This window comes from Archocentrus centrarchus, chromosome 19 (assembly GCF_007364275.1).
Source record: "Archocentrus centrarchus isolate MPI-CPG fArcCen1 chromosome 19, fArcCen1, whole genome shotgun sequence".
NCBI lineage: Eukaryota > Metazoa > Chordata > Actinopteri > Cichliformes > Cichlidae > Archocentrus > Archocentrus centrarchus.
Genome location: NC_044364.1, coordinates 22,360,787 through 22,380,466, shown reverse-complemented (window position 1 = coordinate 22,380,466; position 19,680 = coordinate 22,360,787). Strand labels below are relative to the sequence as shown.

Sequence of the window (19,680 nt, the reverse complement as noted above, 5' to 3'; positions counted from 1 at the left end):
GCTAATGTTAGCAAACGTCCCTGGGATCAATAAATTCTTATCTGTGGTATTTTGTCTCTGAAGCACTACCTCTCCTACTATCCTCTTATGGAAGTGAACAGCCAGTGGACTTAATATCCTTTGCAAAGCTGATTGAAAAGTATTGGGAATTTAATGTGCCTATAAATAGCATCTTTGTCATGTGATGAAACACTGAATGTATCTAAATGTGTTTACTGGTTCATATTATGTGTTGTAAAATTAATAGAAAAGTAGTAATTGTTCTAAGTCAATACATTATTAGAACAATTAGGGGCTGGTAATATAGATTACTACTTCATATTTTAGGTTTAATATTAAATTAATCTTTGATTACTAATTAATAGATGTTTATGATTTGCATAAGTGATCATTTTAAATATATAATTTGAACTTTTGAGTTATGTTTAGTTAAGGTTAACAACCTATGGTAATAATATTGAACTGTGGTGCCTACCACCAGCATATGAAGCTGTGTGAGATATTTGGAGTCTCACGGTTTTCTGACCGTGTACACGAATCAGTCCTTGATAATGTATTCTCCTTTTTATTGGAGCGTTCATGCTGATCTCTGGAAGGAATTCACTGTCACCAGTTTGTGATAAATAAATACATCTTCAAGCGTAGTTCAAGTGGAAGGCATTTCTTTTTAGGACATCAGGAACACGCATCAGCCATAGAATCCTTTTTTGAACTTGGTTTATTGGAAATTGCCCTGCAGAGTGGGTTACACATTTGCTTGGCAAAAGAAAGATATTGAAAGGTGCTGAATTTGAGCCAGTGACATGAATGCCCTTTGGGGTTACGTCAGGAAGGACATCCAGCTGTGGCAAACCGTTGGGACAAGAGAGCAGCTGAAAGTATGTTTATCAGTGATGGGTTTATTGTACAGAAGCAGTAAATGATGAAAGGCTGAGCAGGAAGATGATGCTACCTTCTACTGTTTCCATGTATGGAGACGTTTCTGTGCAGAAGCTCCTGGAATCAGCAAATTCCTGATGAAAGGCTTATAGACATGTATGCAAAAAAAAAAAAAAATGGGAAATAAATTTTAATAATGGTGATAAAGTGCCGTTTCAAGTTTTATTTGAATGAACCAATAACATGTTCACATCACATGTTTCCATTTACTGTCTGTAAGGTCATAAAGTACAATAAAGTGCCTCTAACTGCATTGCCAGCAGGATAATGTTTCAAATTTTAAGTGTCAAAAGTTTTCAGTCATTTTTATTTCACTACTGAAACATCTTTGCAGTATAATGATTAAAAACGCACGAGCATAAATACAACACGCTCCTTTCATAATGAACAAATGCTCCCACATAAAGGAGAGTACAGCATGCAGCATATGAAGGTCAAAGATCACCTCGTTAACACTTCTGTGATGTGACAGTGCTGCGCTCACGTGTTGGTTTACTTCAGCCAAAGATTTTGGTTCAGGGAAACTTTTAGGAAAGTCTTAAGTAAAACGTGGCCTGAGCTGTGATGCTGTGCTGGAAAGAAGCTTTTTACCTGCTGAGCTCAGAATGGCTCAGTTCAATGTTAGTTTTAATATTTACATTTACATCTAAAATTGTCTTTTCTTGGACCCTGAGAGGAAGAGAAAAAACTAGTTTCTGAATCAGCAAAAATCTGAAGGAGCATTTCTACTGTAATATTACATTGGTCATCAACATAATGACAGGTCTGTAAATGTGGGAGTAGTGAAGCTTAAGTGTAGAAAATGTGAGTTTATTGTCAGTTTATTGTTTCTCTAAAAGCCGTTTATTCTTTAACTATACTGTTAGCAGACACTCAGGCATTTGTAAATACTCACCTTATTAAACTGATTTAAGTTTCCACACATGTAAATAATCAATAACCAACGCGTAATTACAGATGATGGTGCTTACATTACTTACAGGGACACAAAACAATCCTCAGGCAATCAAATACTTACACTGATGCCTGAGGAAACACACAAAAAGAGTTATTAATGTTGGAGTTATCAGTAATCTTTACTTTTTGATCAGACTTAATCAGGAACAAAGTGGAGACTGATTTATGTATCATTATGAACTAATTTTTTTCACTACATCAGTTTTGACCTCAGTATACATATTTTCTACTATAACCTCTTGAATCAGGAGACGTATTGATGTACAATTCAATAACTATTGGTTATCAGTTGTTGCTGATTATCTGTTTCTTTAGTAACTGAGAAGTTTTTGTTTCCTTGCTGGGAATGTTTTCCCACTTTTCTCTGGAATACCGCTCTTATCATGAATGAGGCGTTCCAGGTGTGTCTGTCAGGGGGCGGAGTTATCCATCAGGCTATAAAATAACCTGTGTGTCTGTGGACTGGAAGCTGCAGCTGCAAGTTAAGAAGACCTTCCTACAACTCAGAACTTCACACCTTCACCAGGTAATCACACATCAGAGCAAAGGGACTTTAATATAAATCATTTTGTCTCTTATAAAGAACAGAATTGAGTTTTAGTTGGAATATTTCTTTATTTACATTGCATTACTCTTATTCTCTGAATCAAATTCTCAGTATGCTAAGCTGAATTTATTGAATCAGTCACTTTTTTGAGCAAAACCTTAAACAGTTTTCTCCTGCTTCTGACAATCTGTGGATCTCATTTAACCTTTCTGCAGATTCCCACTCACTAAAGCACATTTCATACAGTGATTCAGACCTAAATCTAACCACAGGAGACAAAGGTTAAACAGAATTGCAGCACGGGTTCTATCATTTATAATTAGGTTTAGAGTTTGAAGAAAATGGTGGACGCTTTAAAAATTGCTGTGGCAGATGTGAAACAGTGATATACCTTGGTTTAATAGTTTGGATTAAAAGCTGCTTTATGTTGGTTTGACATGTTGGATGTTTTCTCTCAGGTTAGAGAAATGGCCTCAGATCAGATGGAGGTTGCCGCCCTCGGTCGAACCTTTGCTTTGGGGATGCTGTACAATGCAAGGAGTGATAAACTGAACACAGGTGAGCCCTCCTTTATTTCCTGTTGTGTCTCAGAATATAGTCAGTGTATACGTCTGAGCAGGATTTAAACAAATAATCTTTGATCACAAAAAACTGAAGTCTGAGTCAGTAGTGGAAATTTTAAGGTGTGGATCACTTGCTTACATTGTTCACTGCTGCTGATAATTATATGAAAATCCAGTTTTCACATATTATGCACTCTAAAAAATGCAGGGTTATAAAAACAAAACAGTGTGGGTAGTTTTCAGTTTTCAAATAAACCATTCCTCTGCAGATGATCCCATATTTATTTGTAACAACAGCTCATATGGGGATATTATATTTTGGCTTTTCAAAGCCTTGTACTTAATTCTGTTCAGTAGTGTTTTTCTCTTATAAGGATGTACTTTAAAAAAAAAAAAAAAAAACGTATGTAACAAATTAATGACTTCCTGCGCCCATCAAAATATGATCAGACAAAAAGTTGGGTTTTTTTAGGAAAAACTGCAAAATGTTCACTTTCTATGCCAAATGTTAGATCAGAGTGTGACTGAAACGATGAGTGGGCTCATTTACATCTTGAGAGAAGCCGACTGAGTCTAATGATGAATGAAATGAAACATTGAGACTGTTGGTCTAAGCTTCTACATGAAGGTTAAAATCACCTACAATAATTCATTTATCTGAACTGAAAAATAAATCAGATAAAAACTCTGAGTGCAGTTTTATTATTGTTGTCCCAAAAGGGCAAAAATCTGATGAATACATTTATAAAACTTTTTCACTTTTTCTTCTTGCACATTGTAATTTCTATCTTTTCTGCAGATTTCACACTGTGGGACAAAGAAACGATAAAAAAAACCAGCAGTAGGCAGAGTCAGACCAGCAGTGCATATGAAATTACTGCATCAGATTCCATCACATCCAAGGCTTCTCTGCTGGATGTCAGTGCTTCTCTCAAAGCCAGTTTTCTGGGTGGATTGGTTGAAGTTGGAGGATCTGCCAGCTATCTGAATGACAACAAGAAATTCAAGAACCAGAGCAGAGTGACGCTTCAGTTCAAAGCTACAACTGCATTTGAACGACTGACAATGACCCATCTTGAAGCAAAGAACATGCAAATGCAAGACGTCATTAAGAAAAGCCAAGCAACACATGTAGTCACGGGCATCCTTTACGGGGCGAATGCTTTCTTTGTGTTTGACAGTGAGAAGCTGAACAACAGCAGCGTTCAGAACATCGAGGCTGGTATGTATGCTGCGATAAAGAAGATTCCAACATTTGATTTTGAGGCAAAAGTTGATGTCAAGCTGAGTAAAGAAGAAAAAGATGTGACTGAGAAATTCTCCTGCAAATTCTACGGAGACTTCATTCTTGACAGCAACCCTGCAACATTTGAAGACGCGGTGAAGACCTACTCACAGCTTCCAAAGCTCATTAGAGAAAATGTGGAGCAGGTAGTTCCTGTCAAAGTGTGGCTGACACCACTGAAGAATCTGGACCCAACTGCTGATGATCTGAAGGGAGAGATTTGTGTTGGGTTACTGAGGAAAGCTGAGAAGGCTCTAGAAAATATAAAAGAAATGGGATTGAGATGCAATGATTCTCTGGATGAAAAAGTCGTTCAGAGTTTTCCGCAGATTAGAGAAAATTTGCGCCGTTTCAAACATCTCTGTGAAGATAATGCAAAAATGCTCCAACAGGCCCTGGAGGAGAAAGTTCCTGCCATCCGTGAGGGTAAAGAAGACGAGAGTTCACTGGAAAAACTCTTTGACGATCAGGAGAAGTCACCATTCAGTATGGAGAACTTAGACAAATGGTTAGATAATACAGAGAGAGAAATCAATGTCATCAGACCCTGTGTGGAAACAATGGAGGGAATAAAGATCGCCAAAGATGAGGCAGAATTTGACAGAGAGGTTCTTGCTCGAGGTGTAGAGGATACTCTGTGCTTTGTTTTCACCTCCTTGGAAACTGACGACCCCTACCTGGACCAGATGGAGAACTACCTCCATTGTCATAAACCACAAGATATCAGTTTCAGTCCACCAACAAGAGACCACTGGTTCTTCTCAGATGAAGTGTTTGCTGAAATGAGAGAGAAAGCAGAAGATTTCTGCACAATTGCCAAAGGTCTGAAGCACAGCAGACAATTTAGTTTCATTGTAGCGTCACAAAGAAATGAGAAATACAAAGGAGCAACCATCTACCACTACAGGAAGGGCCGTCAAATTACTGACAACTTTTCAAAGCCTGCTGTTCCAGGTGTGGAAGGCGTTACAGACAGAAGAGATCTCACCTGGTGTAAGTCCATTTTTGTCCACTTGTTTCCTTATAATTTCTACTCCTATTTAACATTCTGGTTATAATTAATGTTTATAATTAATGAAGATTTAATGTGCATGGTGAAATTGTTGTGAGTCTGCTGTTGTAAAGTGGCACAGACAACAAGGACTTGTAAGAAACTCAGTCTCTTTCTTTCTTGTTCAGACACCTGTGATCTCACCCTGGACCCAAACACTGCAAACAACTACCTGATTCTGTCTGAGGAGAACAAGAAGGCAACACATGGAGGCTTGCAGAATTATCCTGACCTCCCTGAGAGGTTTGACCAAAGGCCTCAGGTTCTGTGCAGGGAGGGGCTGAAAAAGCGCCATTACTGGGAAGTAGAGTTGAGTGAGGGCAATAATAATGACGTTGGTGTAGGTGTTACAAACCAAAGTATTGCGAGGAAGGGGGGAAATACAGACTCGGGGCTCGGTTCTAATCTCAAATCCTGGTATTTTGGTGTGACGGGTAGGTTCACTGCTTGGCATAATGGTGAAGTATGGACCAGACCTCTTCCCAGTACCAGCTGCAGCAGAGTTGGAGTGTTTCTTGATTGGCCTGCTGGTACTCTGTCTTTCTACAACGTCTCCCAGAACACACTGAGTCACCTTTACACCTTCCGCACCACATTCAGAGAGCCTGTTTACCCAGGCTTCTACATCTATCACAAATCCAACTATGCTGCCCTGAATCCAGTTTATTAAGAGCAGCAGAGTCAGTCACAATGGTGCATTTATTCATTGTTAATGAGTGCTAGTGAACTTTTTTCCCCTTTGTAGTCTTTATCATAGCTACATGATATTTATGACATCAACTCACCATTAAAGGCTTCTATAGAATATATGGTATAATCTCATTATGATGGGTTACTAAGGGAATAAATGGGATCTTAAATTTGCTCCAATACTTAAATACTTATCTTCCATCATTATAAATACTTTTAATTAAGGGGACATTGGGTATTAGTACACTAGAATCATTTTCTTTTTAAAATATTCCTGTAGATCAGTTAATTTCTTGACATAATGGTAAAAATATGGTGATGTTTTTTTTTATTTCAGTTTCTCTTATTTAGTAAAGCATTTACTGTTATTTTTCTCACCTGCTCTTACTCACAGCTATTAATGTGACAAACCTAAAATATAGCACATATGAAATTTACTGTGCATGAATATCAAAGTGAGGCACAAATAAAAGTGATGATAGTTTCTTTCTGTTAGAGATAAAAATGTTGGCAGGGATCAGTGTGAGTTTTAAAACAAAAAACTTTTGTTTTAAAACAAAAAAGTCTTTTTCATTGTCTTGCAGAATTTGACTATCTAAGCACCTTTCCTATAATCTTTTGAATCTTTTACCTTTTGTGACTTTTTTTCTCTTAAAATAATTGTAATGTACTACTCAGTGGGGTCTCATCACATCTTCCAACCCTGACCGAGAATCCAGTTCAGTTGTTAACACGCTGATGTTTGTGAAGCTGAAGCTCTTCTGCTTTGTGTAACACTGGCAACAATAAAGCTGAATCCTGAGTTGAACACTGTGTGCTACTTTCTGTTTGTTAGAAACTTCAGGTAAACTTCATTTCAAATGATAAAGGAGGAAAGAAAAACTCAGTCCTGGCATGCAGAAAGGATGCTTTTATAGTTGCAAGAGTAACTCATTTGACTTCAGCAATTTTTGTAATGTTGCTGATTTTTCCAGGTTGCAGGAGTAGTCAGCTAGACAACTAATCGTCACTATTGTCACTTGTCGGTATCAGACGTACTAGTCGCTTAGCCTAATTATTAAGATTTTAATCGATACCCAGTGCCATTAAATGTTTGTCCTAAGTGTTACACAGCCATCTGCCACCAGATGGAGCTGCAGCCTTGACATCATCATAGAAAAATTGAATAAATCTGTCAATCTTGGATTTAATTTTTTAGTACGTCTAATATCATTAGTTATTTTTGAAGTTTTACGACATAACCCGAACTTTCCCGAGAAACATCGTGGTTTTCTTCATTTCCGACCACTTAAGTTTATATAAAGAAGGAAAAATGTGTTACACCTTTAAAAAAACTAGCCACAGCAAAGAGCAGGATCCAGGAGGGAAAAAAGTCCCAGCATTTTATGTTTCTGTCGGCCAACACTGCATGCAAAATCCTGGGACATGACCGAAAGGTAATTAACACATGCAATAAACCTGCACAAGCAGAAACACCCGCAACAAAATCGGCCACTTGCGCTGAAGTCTAAATCAGTGGTAGGTTAAAGGAAGACACTGGGAGAGAGGGCCCCGGATAAGCGGAAGAAAATGCATGTTTCTATTTATTGTTTTGTTTTATTATCATTTTAGATTTTAATTTTTATTGAGATAAATAGAACAGTGAGCATCGTTCATAATGCGTGACACAATGCTCCACATTTTTCAGTCACAATTTATTTTTCGGATGTTTTCTCATATTTTAATGATGCATGAACATTGTTTGCAGTAAGGCGTTTTCATATATTTAACATCAATTTAAATTGTCTCTGGAGCTTGAAAAAGGCGACTGGACTTCTTTTTGTTTCTTGAAGACGTTTCACCTCTCATCCGAAAGGCTTCTTCAGTTCTCAACCAAAAGGCTTCCGGATGAGAGGTGAAACGTCTTCAAGAAACAAAAAGAAGTCCAGTCGCCTTTTTCAAGCTCCAGAGACTACTATGACCTGGATAACTGAGAATCTACACAGACATCAATTTAAATTGTTTTTCTGTTTGGCGTATAACGTGCAGTGTTCATAACGCATGGTGTATGATACCACACAGTTAAGCAGCAGGTTTGACACTGTCCATTAAACAGGCCTAAAATTTAACTGCATGTCTGAGTGTTTCTTAGTTTTAGACTAGTCGGTTAGTCTAATTTTTTTTTCATTGTTTAGATACCTTGTACCTTGTACACTGTAGATTGTTACAAGATATTAGTCACCAGGAACATCATATATATATATATATATATATATATATATATATATATATATCTTGATTTTCTCCAAGACGATTGAAGAGCATTGGGTGCATGTTCTATGTGCTACAGCAACTGTTGAAGAATCGCCTTCACATCAAAGTGGAGACATGTGAGTTCCACTCTCCCTGGGTAACTTACTGGGGGTTTATTCTGGACTGAGGGCAAGTGAAGACTGAAAAGGTAAAACCAGTTGTAGAGTGACCAAAACCAGTTTCTCCAAAGCTTCCTTGGATTTGGCCATTTTTATAGAGGGTCTGTTTGCAGTTTCAGCCAGATCGCAGCACCTCTCACCAAGCTAACTTCTATTAAAGTGCCTTTTCTATGGTTCCCATAAGCTGAGGCTGAATTCACTCACCTCAAGAAGATTTTCTCCTCAGCCCCTATCCTGGTCCAACCTACCCTCTCACTTCATAGTGGAGGTGGATGCCTCTGAGACCAGAGAGTAGGGGCAGTGATATCTCAGAGGGAGGAATGTGCTTTTTCAGGTAATGAAGGGCGCTATGCTGTAGTGATGCAAGAACTCGATGCAAATCTCTGCAGTTTTGAACATGGCGAAGCGCCACTGACTGCAAACATTTCAGTGATTACTTTTCTCCCCCAGCTTACTTTTAGACAGCTTTAAAGGTAATAAAGAATAATTCCTAGGCATTTTTTAATAACTTCAGCACTCTGGAGCATGGTGAAGAGAACAGTTGGACAGTTTACAGATTTATATCTGTGGTGGAGTGAGTCAGCATCCTGTCCAGTTTCACTCTACCAGTAAAGGAACTCCATCCACTAAGCAAAGCTGCCCCGAAGTCTCCTCAGATGTGGTCTCTCCACAAACCAGCACCGTGGTGGACATTTTGGAGTCCATAAATAAAGCTGGACACCAGGTGGTGTCCAGCTTTGACACCACCTGGCCCTGCTGGAAATCCTCCACAAGGAGTTTTAGGCTCTGCGGCAGTTGGTAGAGTTCATCCAGCCATCCTCAGGGACTCAGTGAAATGACCCGGGTCTCAGAAGAAAATTAAAACAAGGAAGAGTTATGGAGCTCCAGGCCCACAGCCTGAGGGAAAAGCTTGTGTTTTCAGGAATACCGGAGAAGGTAGAATAAGAAACTACGGTGAAAGCATTTATACAGACTCACCTGAAACTCTGGGAGGACACTGTGAAGACCATCACCTTCCATTGTGTTCACTGCCTGAGAGGGAAGCGAGCGGACAAACGCAGACCCAGACTGATCGTGGCCAAATTTGAAATCTTCAAGCATAAAGAGCTGATGAAGAGCTGTGGCTGCGAACTGAGAGGGACGGACTTAAGCATAAATGACTAGTTTCCCAAGGAGATCCTGGAGCAATGCAAGGTCCTGTTCCCAATCTGGAAGAATTTCATCTAAGGAGTCTCCCGAGCGGTCATCGCAGAGAATCAACTTTACATCAACAGACCAGAATATCACTCCATGGCTGTACTTATCCTCCAAAATGTGATCTGTATAGGATGATATTGAAATCTTTATAACTTTCACTTGTGACACGAGGGCAAGTTTCATAAACTTTCCTTAACAGTCCATTCCATCCATCCATCCATCCATCCATTCGCTTCCACTCATCTTGTTCAAGGTCGCGGTGGGGCTGGAGCCTATCCCAGCTGTCATAGGGCGAGAGGCAGGGTACACCCTGAACAGGTCACCAGCCTGTCACGGGGCCAACACAGAGAGACAAACAACCTTTCACACCTATGAGCAATTTAGAGTAGCCAATTAACCTAACCCCAGTAAGTGCATGTCTTTGGAATGTGGGAGGAAACCGGAGTACCCAGTGGAAACCCACGCAAGCACGGGGAGAACATGCAAACTCCACACAGAGAGAGGGAGAGGCCTGGGACAAGGTGGAATCGAACCCAGACCTTCCAGATGGTATTCTAACTGTGAGGCAGCGGTGCTAATCACTGTGCCACCGTGCTGTCTGTTGCGATGGAAAATTTGTCATTGGCATTTTTATGAAATTCAATTCAATTCAGTATTATTTATATATTTATTTAGCACTGAATCACAGCAACCAGTCACCCCAAGGCACCCCACACTGCAAGGCAAAGACCGCAGAATAACAATACTGATGAAATTTAGGCATATAATGTAAATGCTCTGGCATGATTCACATCCCGCTGCAAGTTGACAAAGTACTCTAGAGAACTTTGCTAATTTTAGATGATTTCAGCTTATTGTTTTGATGAACAATTTCATTATCATAAACTACTGCTCCCTCAATGTTTTGTCTCCATGCCTGTTTTAAGGATCATGGGAGAATCCGAGTATTTCATAGCACTTCAACATATCAGGGTCACCATTTGTCACGGCATGTCTTTTGTTTGTGAAGGAAGACAATTAAAACACTTGAGCTTAAAATTAAAACATTTAATATATTAAATGTTTTAATTTTAAACTCAAGTGTTACAACATTTAATATACTAAAGAATCAGAAGATATCACATGTACATGGACAATTTTGACTCCCCTCCCTAACAGAGCAAAGATTCTAGGCTAAACATAACAATTTTATACTACCACTATCTACAAGCACTATCAATTCAAAAACAAATGGAGCAAACTGTGGGTTAGACTTGGCTTTCTCAGATTGGTTTGTCCACTGGTCCTACATTGTAGGATCAGAGCGGTTTCCGTAGCTGCCTTGCGTGCGGTTCTCAGGTGGATTTTGATGTTGGTGGTTTTCTGTTTCAGAAGTGTTTCGCACATTTTTCATCATCCACAACAAGACACTCGCTTCTATCTGTGCTATCGTACTCAAAGAAACTCCATATGGGACTCTGCCACTTTCTCAGTAGATCGCTGCCATTACTTTTCAGACCAGTGCGGTGAGCATATGCACACACGCACGCAGTTGCCCGATGGCACTCCCAGCTTAAACTCGTAGAGTGGAAGAAGTTATTTCATATCAATTCACAAGGCTTTTAATTAAAATGACAAACATGTAAATGAAGGTCATTTTATGTATAATTTCAGTTAGTTTTGTAAACGTACAATACAGTTTTAGCTAGTTATTGTTTTTTCCTTTAAATTTCCACAGGCCTTTAAGGTGGCAGTAATTAAACCATTACTTGAAAAGCCATCACTTGACCCAGCTGTCTTATTGGCCAATATCTAACCTTCCTTTTCTCTCAGAACTTCTTGAAAGAGTAGTTATAAAACAGCTAACTGATCATTTGCAGGGGAAGAGTTTCAGTCAGGTTTCAGAATTCATCACAGTACAGAAACAGCACGAGTGAAGATTATGAATGATCTTCTTATGGCCTTAAAGCCTAACCTTATCGTCCGCAGGAGGTGCCATAGGGGTCTGGTGCAATGTGTCGGGCAGCAGCCCTGGCGGTCCAATCCCTTACGATCTAAGTTGGCTATTAGGATATGGTACTTCATCTCTCCGGCAGGGAAGAAGCGTGAGCTAGTGAGGTTGAGATGTACCAGCTAGATATAGTCTGGCTCACCTCAACGGCTTGGACTCTGGAACCAGTCAACTGGAGAGAGTGTCAGGATGTGGTGGTGTTGTTGCTGTGGTGCTCTTTTTCTTTTTTCTTTTCCTCCAGGAGGCAGGCAGCATGGAGTCCCTCCGCCCCTCGAGGGCGGGACTGGTGGTCAGGGCAGTCACACCTGTTTCTCGTTTGGTGGCCATCTATGCTGTACTTAAGGCTCTGCCTGATGCCCCAGTCTTTGCCAGAGTGTCTGCTATTGTGTGGTAGGAAATCCAGGCCTTCTTTTGGATTTTGCGCTTTCGCTCATGCCTCTGTGTTTGTCTTGCACCTATATTGCTAAGTTCAATTCTGTTTCCATTTGCCAGTACTTTGGATATTCCCACCTGCCTTACCTACCTTTTGCCTGCCTGCCCTCCTGGACAACCTCAAGGCCTTCACAGCAACTACATTTCCCTTCCTCGGATTTCACAAGACCGGCGCACAAGTAAGACCCTCTGCATCTACTTGGAATAATCTGTATAACACTACTTCTCGCTGCCAAACCTTTACTTCTCCTTCTCTCGATCCAGAGAGGCACCCTCTCTCCACCAGTCTGCTCCCTCCACGCTTGGTCCCTACGAATGTACGCCCTATCTGGACCTTCCCTGGGATTCTCCCCATCTAACATTTTGACTTGGTGTTGTGTCATTGTAAATAAGCTTTGTGCAGTTACGTTCAGCTGTCTTGTCCTGGTTTGCATTTGGGTCCTCCTTTTGCCTGCGGCCGTTAGCTGTGACAGAGAGGTAAATGGACTAGATCTTATATAGCGCTTTTCTACTCTAGCTAAACACTCAAAGTGCTTTATGCAGCACGTTTGCATTTACCCATTCACACAAGCACTTCAGTCTACAGCTAAGTGCTTTCTATCTAACATTCACACACATCCATACTCTGACAGTTGCATCAGAGAGCAACTTGGGGTTCAGCATCTTGCCCAAGGAGCCGCAGACTGGAGCAACCAGGAATTGAACCATGAACCTTCCGTTTAGTGCTCTACCTCCTGAGCCACAGCCACCTGGGACCAGTTGGTGAGAGGGGGTATTTTTATATCCCCTCAGCTTGGAACCTGTACATTGTAGTTTTTAATAGTAGATGAGAAGGTTCCTCAGGTCTGCTTATGCATCGAGCGACAGTTTGGAGTACCCAGCCTTCTTGGATTCACTGGTTGGGGTGCTCGAGGGTGATCCATCTGGTGACTCCTTTGGCATACTGAGAGACTTCAACACTCACATGGGCAACAACAGTGAGACCTGGAGGGGCGTGATTGGGAGGAATGACCTGCTTTGATATGAACACGAATGGTGTTCTGTTACTGGACTTCAATCACAGTTGGTCCATAACAAACACCATATTTGAACATAAGGGTGTTAGAGAAAAGCTGATTACCTGCTGAGTTCATTAAAGCCCTGTTTATTATTTAGTTCTAGATATAAATAGTAAATATCTCTTTCGGGACATTGAGAAGAAGATAAAATATATAAAGTTTCTGGATCAGCAAAAATCTGAAACAGCATTTTCATCTCACTGTGACTGTAATATTAGATTTACCACCAACATAACAAGGCATCTGTTAATGTCTGGCGCCAGCCTTCTCAGCAACCTGATTATGTTCAGCCAATGCTGTGCTTTTTGCTGTGCTGTGGTGTTTTTTCTGTAATGTGCATCATCCGCTTAAATGTTTTATCAATATTTGAACACCCAGCTTTTCACAAACTTATTTGCATCTTGCTATTTCCATGTAAACTGCCAAGATTTCCAAAGAAGAATTTCAGAGGACTGAACAGTTTCCTTGTGAGGAGTGAATAGCTGTCTGTCTCTGAGTTTCAGGTGTACCTGCCTCTCACCTCATGGGACAGCTGGGATAGGCCCAGCTGGGAGCTGAGCCTGGAAGCAGTGATGAAAACTGAAGTATCGATGGTGACAGTTTGGTAGATGGCTATGAAGTGCAAGTCATACTGAGTGATCGTATTATTTTTGTGACCCCTGGTGACCCCAACTGTGCCTAAACACCAAAGATGTTTTAATAGTAAACCTTCTGAGCTTTGATATAAAGCTACTGTGACAAGTTTTATTAGCCTGCAGTTACCATCGATTACACATAAACACAACTTGAAAAAACTATTGAAGCTTTAAAAGGGGATATAAAAATATACAAGAGCATCAAGAGGGTCCTCTCACCCTTTCTGTTCAGTCTGTACACTTCAGACTTCAGGTACAACTCAGACCACTGCCACCTACAGAAGTTCTCAGTTCATCAAATGCGTATCAGATGGGAATGATGAGGATTCTGGGGGGGTCATCAGTGACTTTGTCGGCTAATGTGAGACCAACGCACTCCAAATCAACGCCAGCAAGACGAAGGAGATGGTCATAGACTTCAGGGGGAAGTTACCCCCTACAGCACCGGTGAACATCCAGGGAAAGGACATCGAGACAGCAGTCTCAGTACCTGGGTGTTCACCTCAATAACAAGCTGGACTGGGCTACAAACACAGATGTCCTGTATAAGAAGGGCCAGAGTCGACTCCACCTGCTGAGGAGACTGAGGTCCTTCAGGGTCTGCAGGACTCTGTTAAAGACTTGTGGTAGCATCTGCCCTTTTCTATGCAGCGGTCTCCTGGGGGATGGATGCACTGAAAGGGACAGAAGCAGGAGTGAAAAACTGCTGTGGAGGTCTAGCTCTGTGCTGGGATGTCCTCTAGAGTCTGTGATTGTGGTGGGTGAGAGGAGGATGTTAGCAAAGCTGACATCCATCATAGACAACCATCATCACCCTCTGCATGAGACCGTGGGTGAGCTGAGCAGCTCCTTCAGTCAGAGACTGAAACATCCTCGCTGCAGGAAGGAGCGCTTTCACAGCTCATTCATACCAACAGCAGTTAGACTGTACAACACATCATGATATCATGAAACACTTGGAACCTTCACCTCCACGGCCATCACTTTATGCATACAGTACATATAAATTTTTATTTATAACACTCTCAGCCATATAATGCATACTGTATATGCTGTAAACTTTACCGGCTACATATTGTTAGCCTAATAGCATAATGGCCTAAGTCATATTTTGGCATATTTTGAGATACCTACCTAATTCTACTCTGCTAACAGTGTAGATTCATTTAGATAGATATCTCAATTTTGGCCAAAATATGACTTAGGCCATTATGCTATTAGGCTAACGATATGTATATAGTGTTTTGATATCTGTATATAGTGTTCTGATGTACACTGTAAACCCAGATAAGTTGAATCTACTAAAAAAAAACAAGGTAACTCGTTGCCTTAAAATTTTAATTAATGAAACATTAGTTGAATAAGTGCAGTGGACTATGTTCAATGTGCTTGAGGCCCTTTTGGAATGGAATGAAAGATTTAAGTTGAATGTACTAATGTCAGAGTTTCAGTAACTGAAGATACTTAGTTTAAGTAATCATTCACCACCCATTTATTTAACTCAGCTTGTTAAGTAAGCACTACTCTATTACCAACTGAACTAAACTGTATGTTCTAATTGATCAACCTTATCTTTTATAGTACTTAAAAATCAAAATATGTCTTTTAATCAATCAAGCTGGGTAAATTAAATTGTACAAAAAAATATGGAGCAGAGCATATCCCAGCTAACCCCAGTAACTGCATGTCTTTTGAGTGTGGGAGGAAACCCACACAGACGCGGGGAGAACATGCAAACTTTTGGTGGGTGCAAACCCTGATGATATTAAGTTGTTTGAATTCAAACACATAATTACAATAAGGGAGACCATTAAAAAAGTACAGTCTACTCAGTATTGATAAGTAATGTAGCAAAATGACAGCTGTTTAAGTAATATAAACTCAGTTTTGATTGGAGTTAAAAACACAATTACAATAAAAAAGGACGTGAAACAGCTCAGCTTACTCAGAATTAACAAGTAACATTCACATATTAGGCAATCTAAGTAATATGAACTCAATATTTTTAAGTCAAATCAAAATCTGGGTTTACAATGGATATGTGGTTATGTGTATATGTATATGTATATACTGATGTGTATTGACATATATTTTATGTATATTGTGATTTTCTGTTCTATTTTATTTCATTTTTTTGTTCATCCTTCTTCTCTGCACTGAGCTGCTGTAATGCACAAATTTCCCCATCCTGGGATCATTAAAGTTTTATCTTCTCTCTTAAAGAAAAACAAAAGCATCAAAAGAAAAGAATCACAAACTTCAAACACACTTCAAATATGAAAAACTGGAGACCCAAATTCAGATGTTAACCAGGAAGTCAACACAACAAAACCCACGGACCATGAGTAGAGTGGGTAAGTATTGATTTGGTGAATCAATATATATAGATATTGCACCATTCATGAGTAGGGGATTTTGCTCAGTATGAATAATATAAATAATGCACAGGATATGGGTATTGTTCAGTTAGAGTGGGTGAGTGTGTGAATTCAGAGTGGTGATTGCTTTAGCTAAGAAACTGTTGTTGAGTCTGTTTCTTCTGGCTTTGATGCACCTGTAGCACCTACCAGAGGCCAGCAGCTCAAACAGGGTGGGGGCCGTCCTTAATGATGTTTTTGGCTCTGTTGAGGCAGCGGGAGGTGTGGATGTCTATCAGATGAGGATGTTTTTGTGCAGTCTTGGGTATAGTGGCAGTACAGGAGGGGGCTCAGCACACAGCCCTGTGAGGAGCCAGTGTGTGGGTGGAAGAGAGATGGGGGCCAAGTCACACATTCAGGGGACAGTTGATTAAAAAGTCTGAACAGTAAGTCACAGTACTGCGGAGAAAAATCACATGTTTACCTTCTTTATGTTTCATACTTCATGTTCTGAAGTATGAAAAAAGTGAAAGTGTTCCAGATGCTTCTGCCAGGGGAGGAGCTCATTATCAGGCTATAAAATAACCTGTGTGTCTGTGGACTGGAAGCTGCAGCCATGCATCAAGAAGACTGAAGCTGAACACTCCTTCACCAGGTAATTAAAAACAGAGTCTTTCAATTTACTCGGTCTGGCGATATAATTCAGATTTTGTTTACCTTTTACTTTTTTTCAGTTTTACTTTTTGAATATTTTGTTTAGGAAAAGCTTTTAAATTTAAACAGCTGAATTTAAAGTTGTTGTTTTTTTCACTAACTAAAACACTGAGTCCAATTATTTAAACCAAATTCTTTGTGTTGTAGTCTAATTTTCTGAATCAATTACTCTATTGCCAAATCCTTAACACGACCCCGATGATGCCAGTGATGAAATCGTCCAGCAATCATTCTTTTCATATCGTGTTGAACTGTTTCTTTTGATGTATATCAAAAGAAAGAGCAGAGAGGTCTTGAATGATTAGTCATTCATTAGTAAGTTCAAAATAACACTCTGGTAGAGAAAGTCTTAAATATTTTTCAGCTTCTGACACTCTGCAGATCTCCTTTAACCTTTTGGCAGATTTTCACTCACTAAAACACGTTTTGTACAGTGATTCAGACAACATGTTTGTTCTGCTGTGTGAATGAGTAAAAAAGGACAAAATGAAAAATCTCCTCAGATCCTCTGTTGCCTGCATGAGCTTGAATTTTTAGTGTATGCTGATGTTTTTATACATTACTTTGTAATGGATAGGGGGGTCCCTTTCTGGTTTTCCTTGACTTTCTGAATTTTTAAACAGACATGTGGCACCAAGATTTTAGTTTATGTCCTGGTGGTGATGACTCGACAGCTCAGTTCTTCTCTTCGCCCAAGATCATACGGCCGCAGATCTGATGATACAATTAAAAAACGATCATCGACCTGCAACCTAGAGTGTCCTGGTGCCACGTCCACATATGGAGATCCTTATGTTCGAATGTGGTGTTCGTTAGTCCAATAAAAAAACACCACTCAGTTTCAGATCAGGCAGGCTGTTCCTCCCAATCACATCCCTCCAGGTCTCAGTGTCATTGCCCACATCAATGTTGAAGTCTCAATGGAGTTGCTGGATGGAGCACCCTTAAGCACCCCACCCAGTGACTCCAAGAAGGCTGGGTCCTCTGAACTGTCATTTGGAGGGTAAGTGCAAACTACAGTCAGGACCTGTTCCCTGGCTCAAAGTCACAGGGGAACAACCCTCTCATCCACCGGTGAAAACTCTGTACAGACAGCAAGCTGGGGGGATACAAGAATACCCACCCTAGCCCACTGCCTCTCACTGAGAGCAACTCCAGACTGGAACAGAGTCCAGCCCCTCTTCAGGAGACTGGTTCCAGAGCCCAGGCCATGCGCTGAGGTGAGCCCAACTATATCTAGATGGTATCTCTCAACCTCACGCACTAGCTCAGTCTCCTACCCACCAGAGAGGTCTTTTTTTTTTTTTTTTACCCTTCTCTGAACCGTCACATTGGAGGGGGTAGGGATTTGTGTGTGTCCCAGTGATCCCAGGCGCTATTGTAACCCAGTTGAGAAAGTGTCCCCCTTTCTCTTCTTTTATCAATACGCTTGTACTCTTTTATTTTGAAAAAACTTTTATTTTGAAAAGAGGAAGTGTGATTCCCTCATTTTAACCTTATTCCCGGTCTCACTATATGCAGCACTCACTGTTGCCAACTTGGCGACTTTGTCGCTAGACTTAGCAGATTTTCAGAGCCCCCCAGCGAGTTTTTTTTCCAAAAAGCGACTAGCGATGATCCCGGTGACGTCGGCGACTTTTGGAAAGTTTTTTGTTAACCTGAAATCCTCCTCTGTCGCCATGTTTTGTGTACATACAACCTTCATACTGCGTCCATTCAGACGCTTTGGCATCGCCCGGACCCCCAAGAGTACCTGGCTGTTGGTATGTAGCATAAGTCACGTGACTTATGCTACATAAAGTGGGTCTGTTCCAGGGTTATTATAGTTAACGAAAACGAACGAAATAACGAAAACTGAAATTGAAAAAACATTGTCGTTAACTGAAATAAATAAAAACTATAATTAAAAGGAAAAAACGATAACTAATTAAAACTGAATTGTGAGTTTACAAAACTAACTAAAACTAACTGAAATTATCGATAAACTGACTTTAATTTACCTGTTTTTTTGTTTTTTTTTAAGCCTTGTGGATTGATACGAAATAATTTTTTCCGCTCTCCGAGTTTAAGCTGGGAGCGCCATAGGACAACTGTGTGAGTGTGTGCACTCACCGCGCTGGTCCGCAAAGTAATGGCTGCGGTCTGCCGAGAAAGCGGCAGAGTCCTGTATGGAGGCTCTTTGAGTACAAGAGCACAGATAGAATCGAAAGTCTTGTTGTGGATGATGAAAAATGTGTGGAACATTTCTCAGTCAGGAAAAACCAGCAACATCAAAGTCCACCTGAGAAGTGCACAACGGCTACAGAAACCGCTCTGATCCTACCAGGTAACCTGGCCTGCGCCTCTGGAAAAATGTGACTACTTGTCGGGTCCATGCAGCCCAGAATGTTGTGACTAAACTGTTGCGTCCTTGTGCGTTTCCGGCTACTTTATCAGTGAGAGAATAACAATCAGGAATAATAATCAAAGCATCAATATAAGGACTCACAACTGTCAGCAAATTCCTGGTAGGAGACTGCTGAAACTGTCAGGATGGACGTGAAGGAATGAAGAAAGTGAAAAAAAAAACAACAAAAAAATAACAGGGACAAATATGTTTGCAGCCAAAAAAACTGAGCACAAAGAGCGAGGACCAAAAAAGAAGTCCCAGCCTGCACCGCATATAAAACACCTGCATACGACCACAAGGTAATTAACACACACAATCCAGCTACACAAGCATAAATGTGGACATGAGGTTGGCAACTTCCGTAGGTTATGTACAGAGGCCGCAAAGACCCTGCAAGTTTAATTAGCGAGCATCTAACCAAGCTAGCTCCAAAACAGAAGCAGCTTCAGGTGGTGAGAACATCAG

At 40.4% G+C, this 19,680-nt stretch overlaps 1 protein-coding gene across 1 annotated transcript; it reads left to right on the top strand.

Annotated features, from left to right (window-relative positions):
- The first annotated feature begins 2,910 nt into the window (after positions 1-2,910).
- On the top strand, positions 2,911-6,012 carry LOC115798482 (stonustoxin subunit beta-like). Its single transcript, XM_030755333.1, has 3 exons — positions 2,911-3,001; positions 3,806-5,284; positions 5,471-6,012. Exons 1-3 carry the CDS (start codon positions 2,911-2,913, stop codon positions 6,010-6,012), a joined length of 2,112 nt encoding a protein of 703 aa, XP_030611193.1.
- The last annotated feature ends 13,668 nt before the right edge of the window (positions 6,013-19,680 follow it).

Excerpts from the sequence above, each read along its gene's own strand:
- LOC115798482 (XM_030755333.1), top strand. The coding sequence starts at position 2,911 with ATGGCCTCAGATCAGATGGAGGTTGCCGCCCTCGGTCGAACCTTTGCT. Across the intron at positions 3,002-3,805 it reads GAGTGATAAACTGAACACAG|ATTTCACACTGTGGGACAAA; the intron begins GTGAGCCCTCCT and ends TCTTTTCTGCAG. Across the intron at positions 5,285-5,470 it reads CAGAAGAGATCTCACCTGGT|ACACCTGTGATCTCACCCTG; the intron begins GTAAGTCCATTT and ends TTTCTTGTTCAG.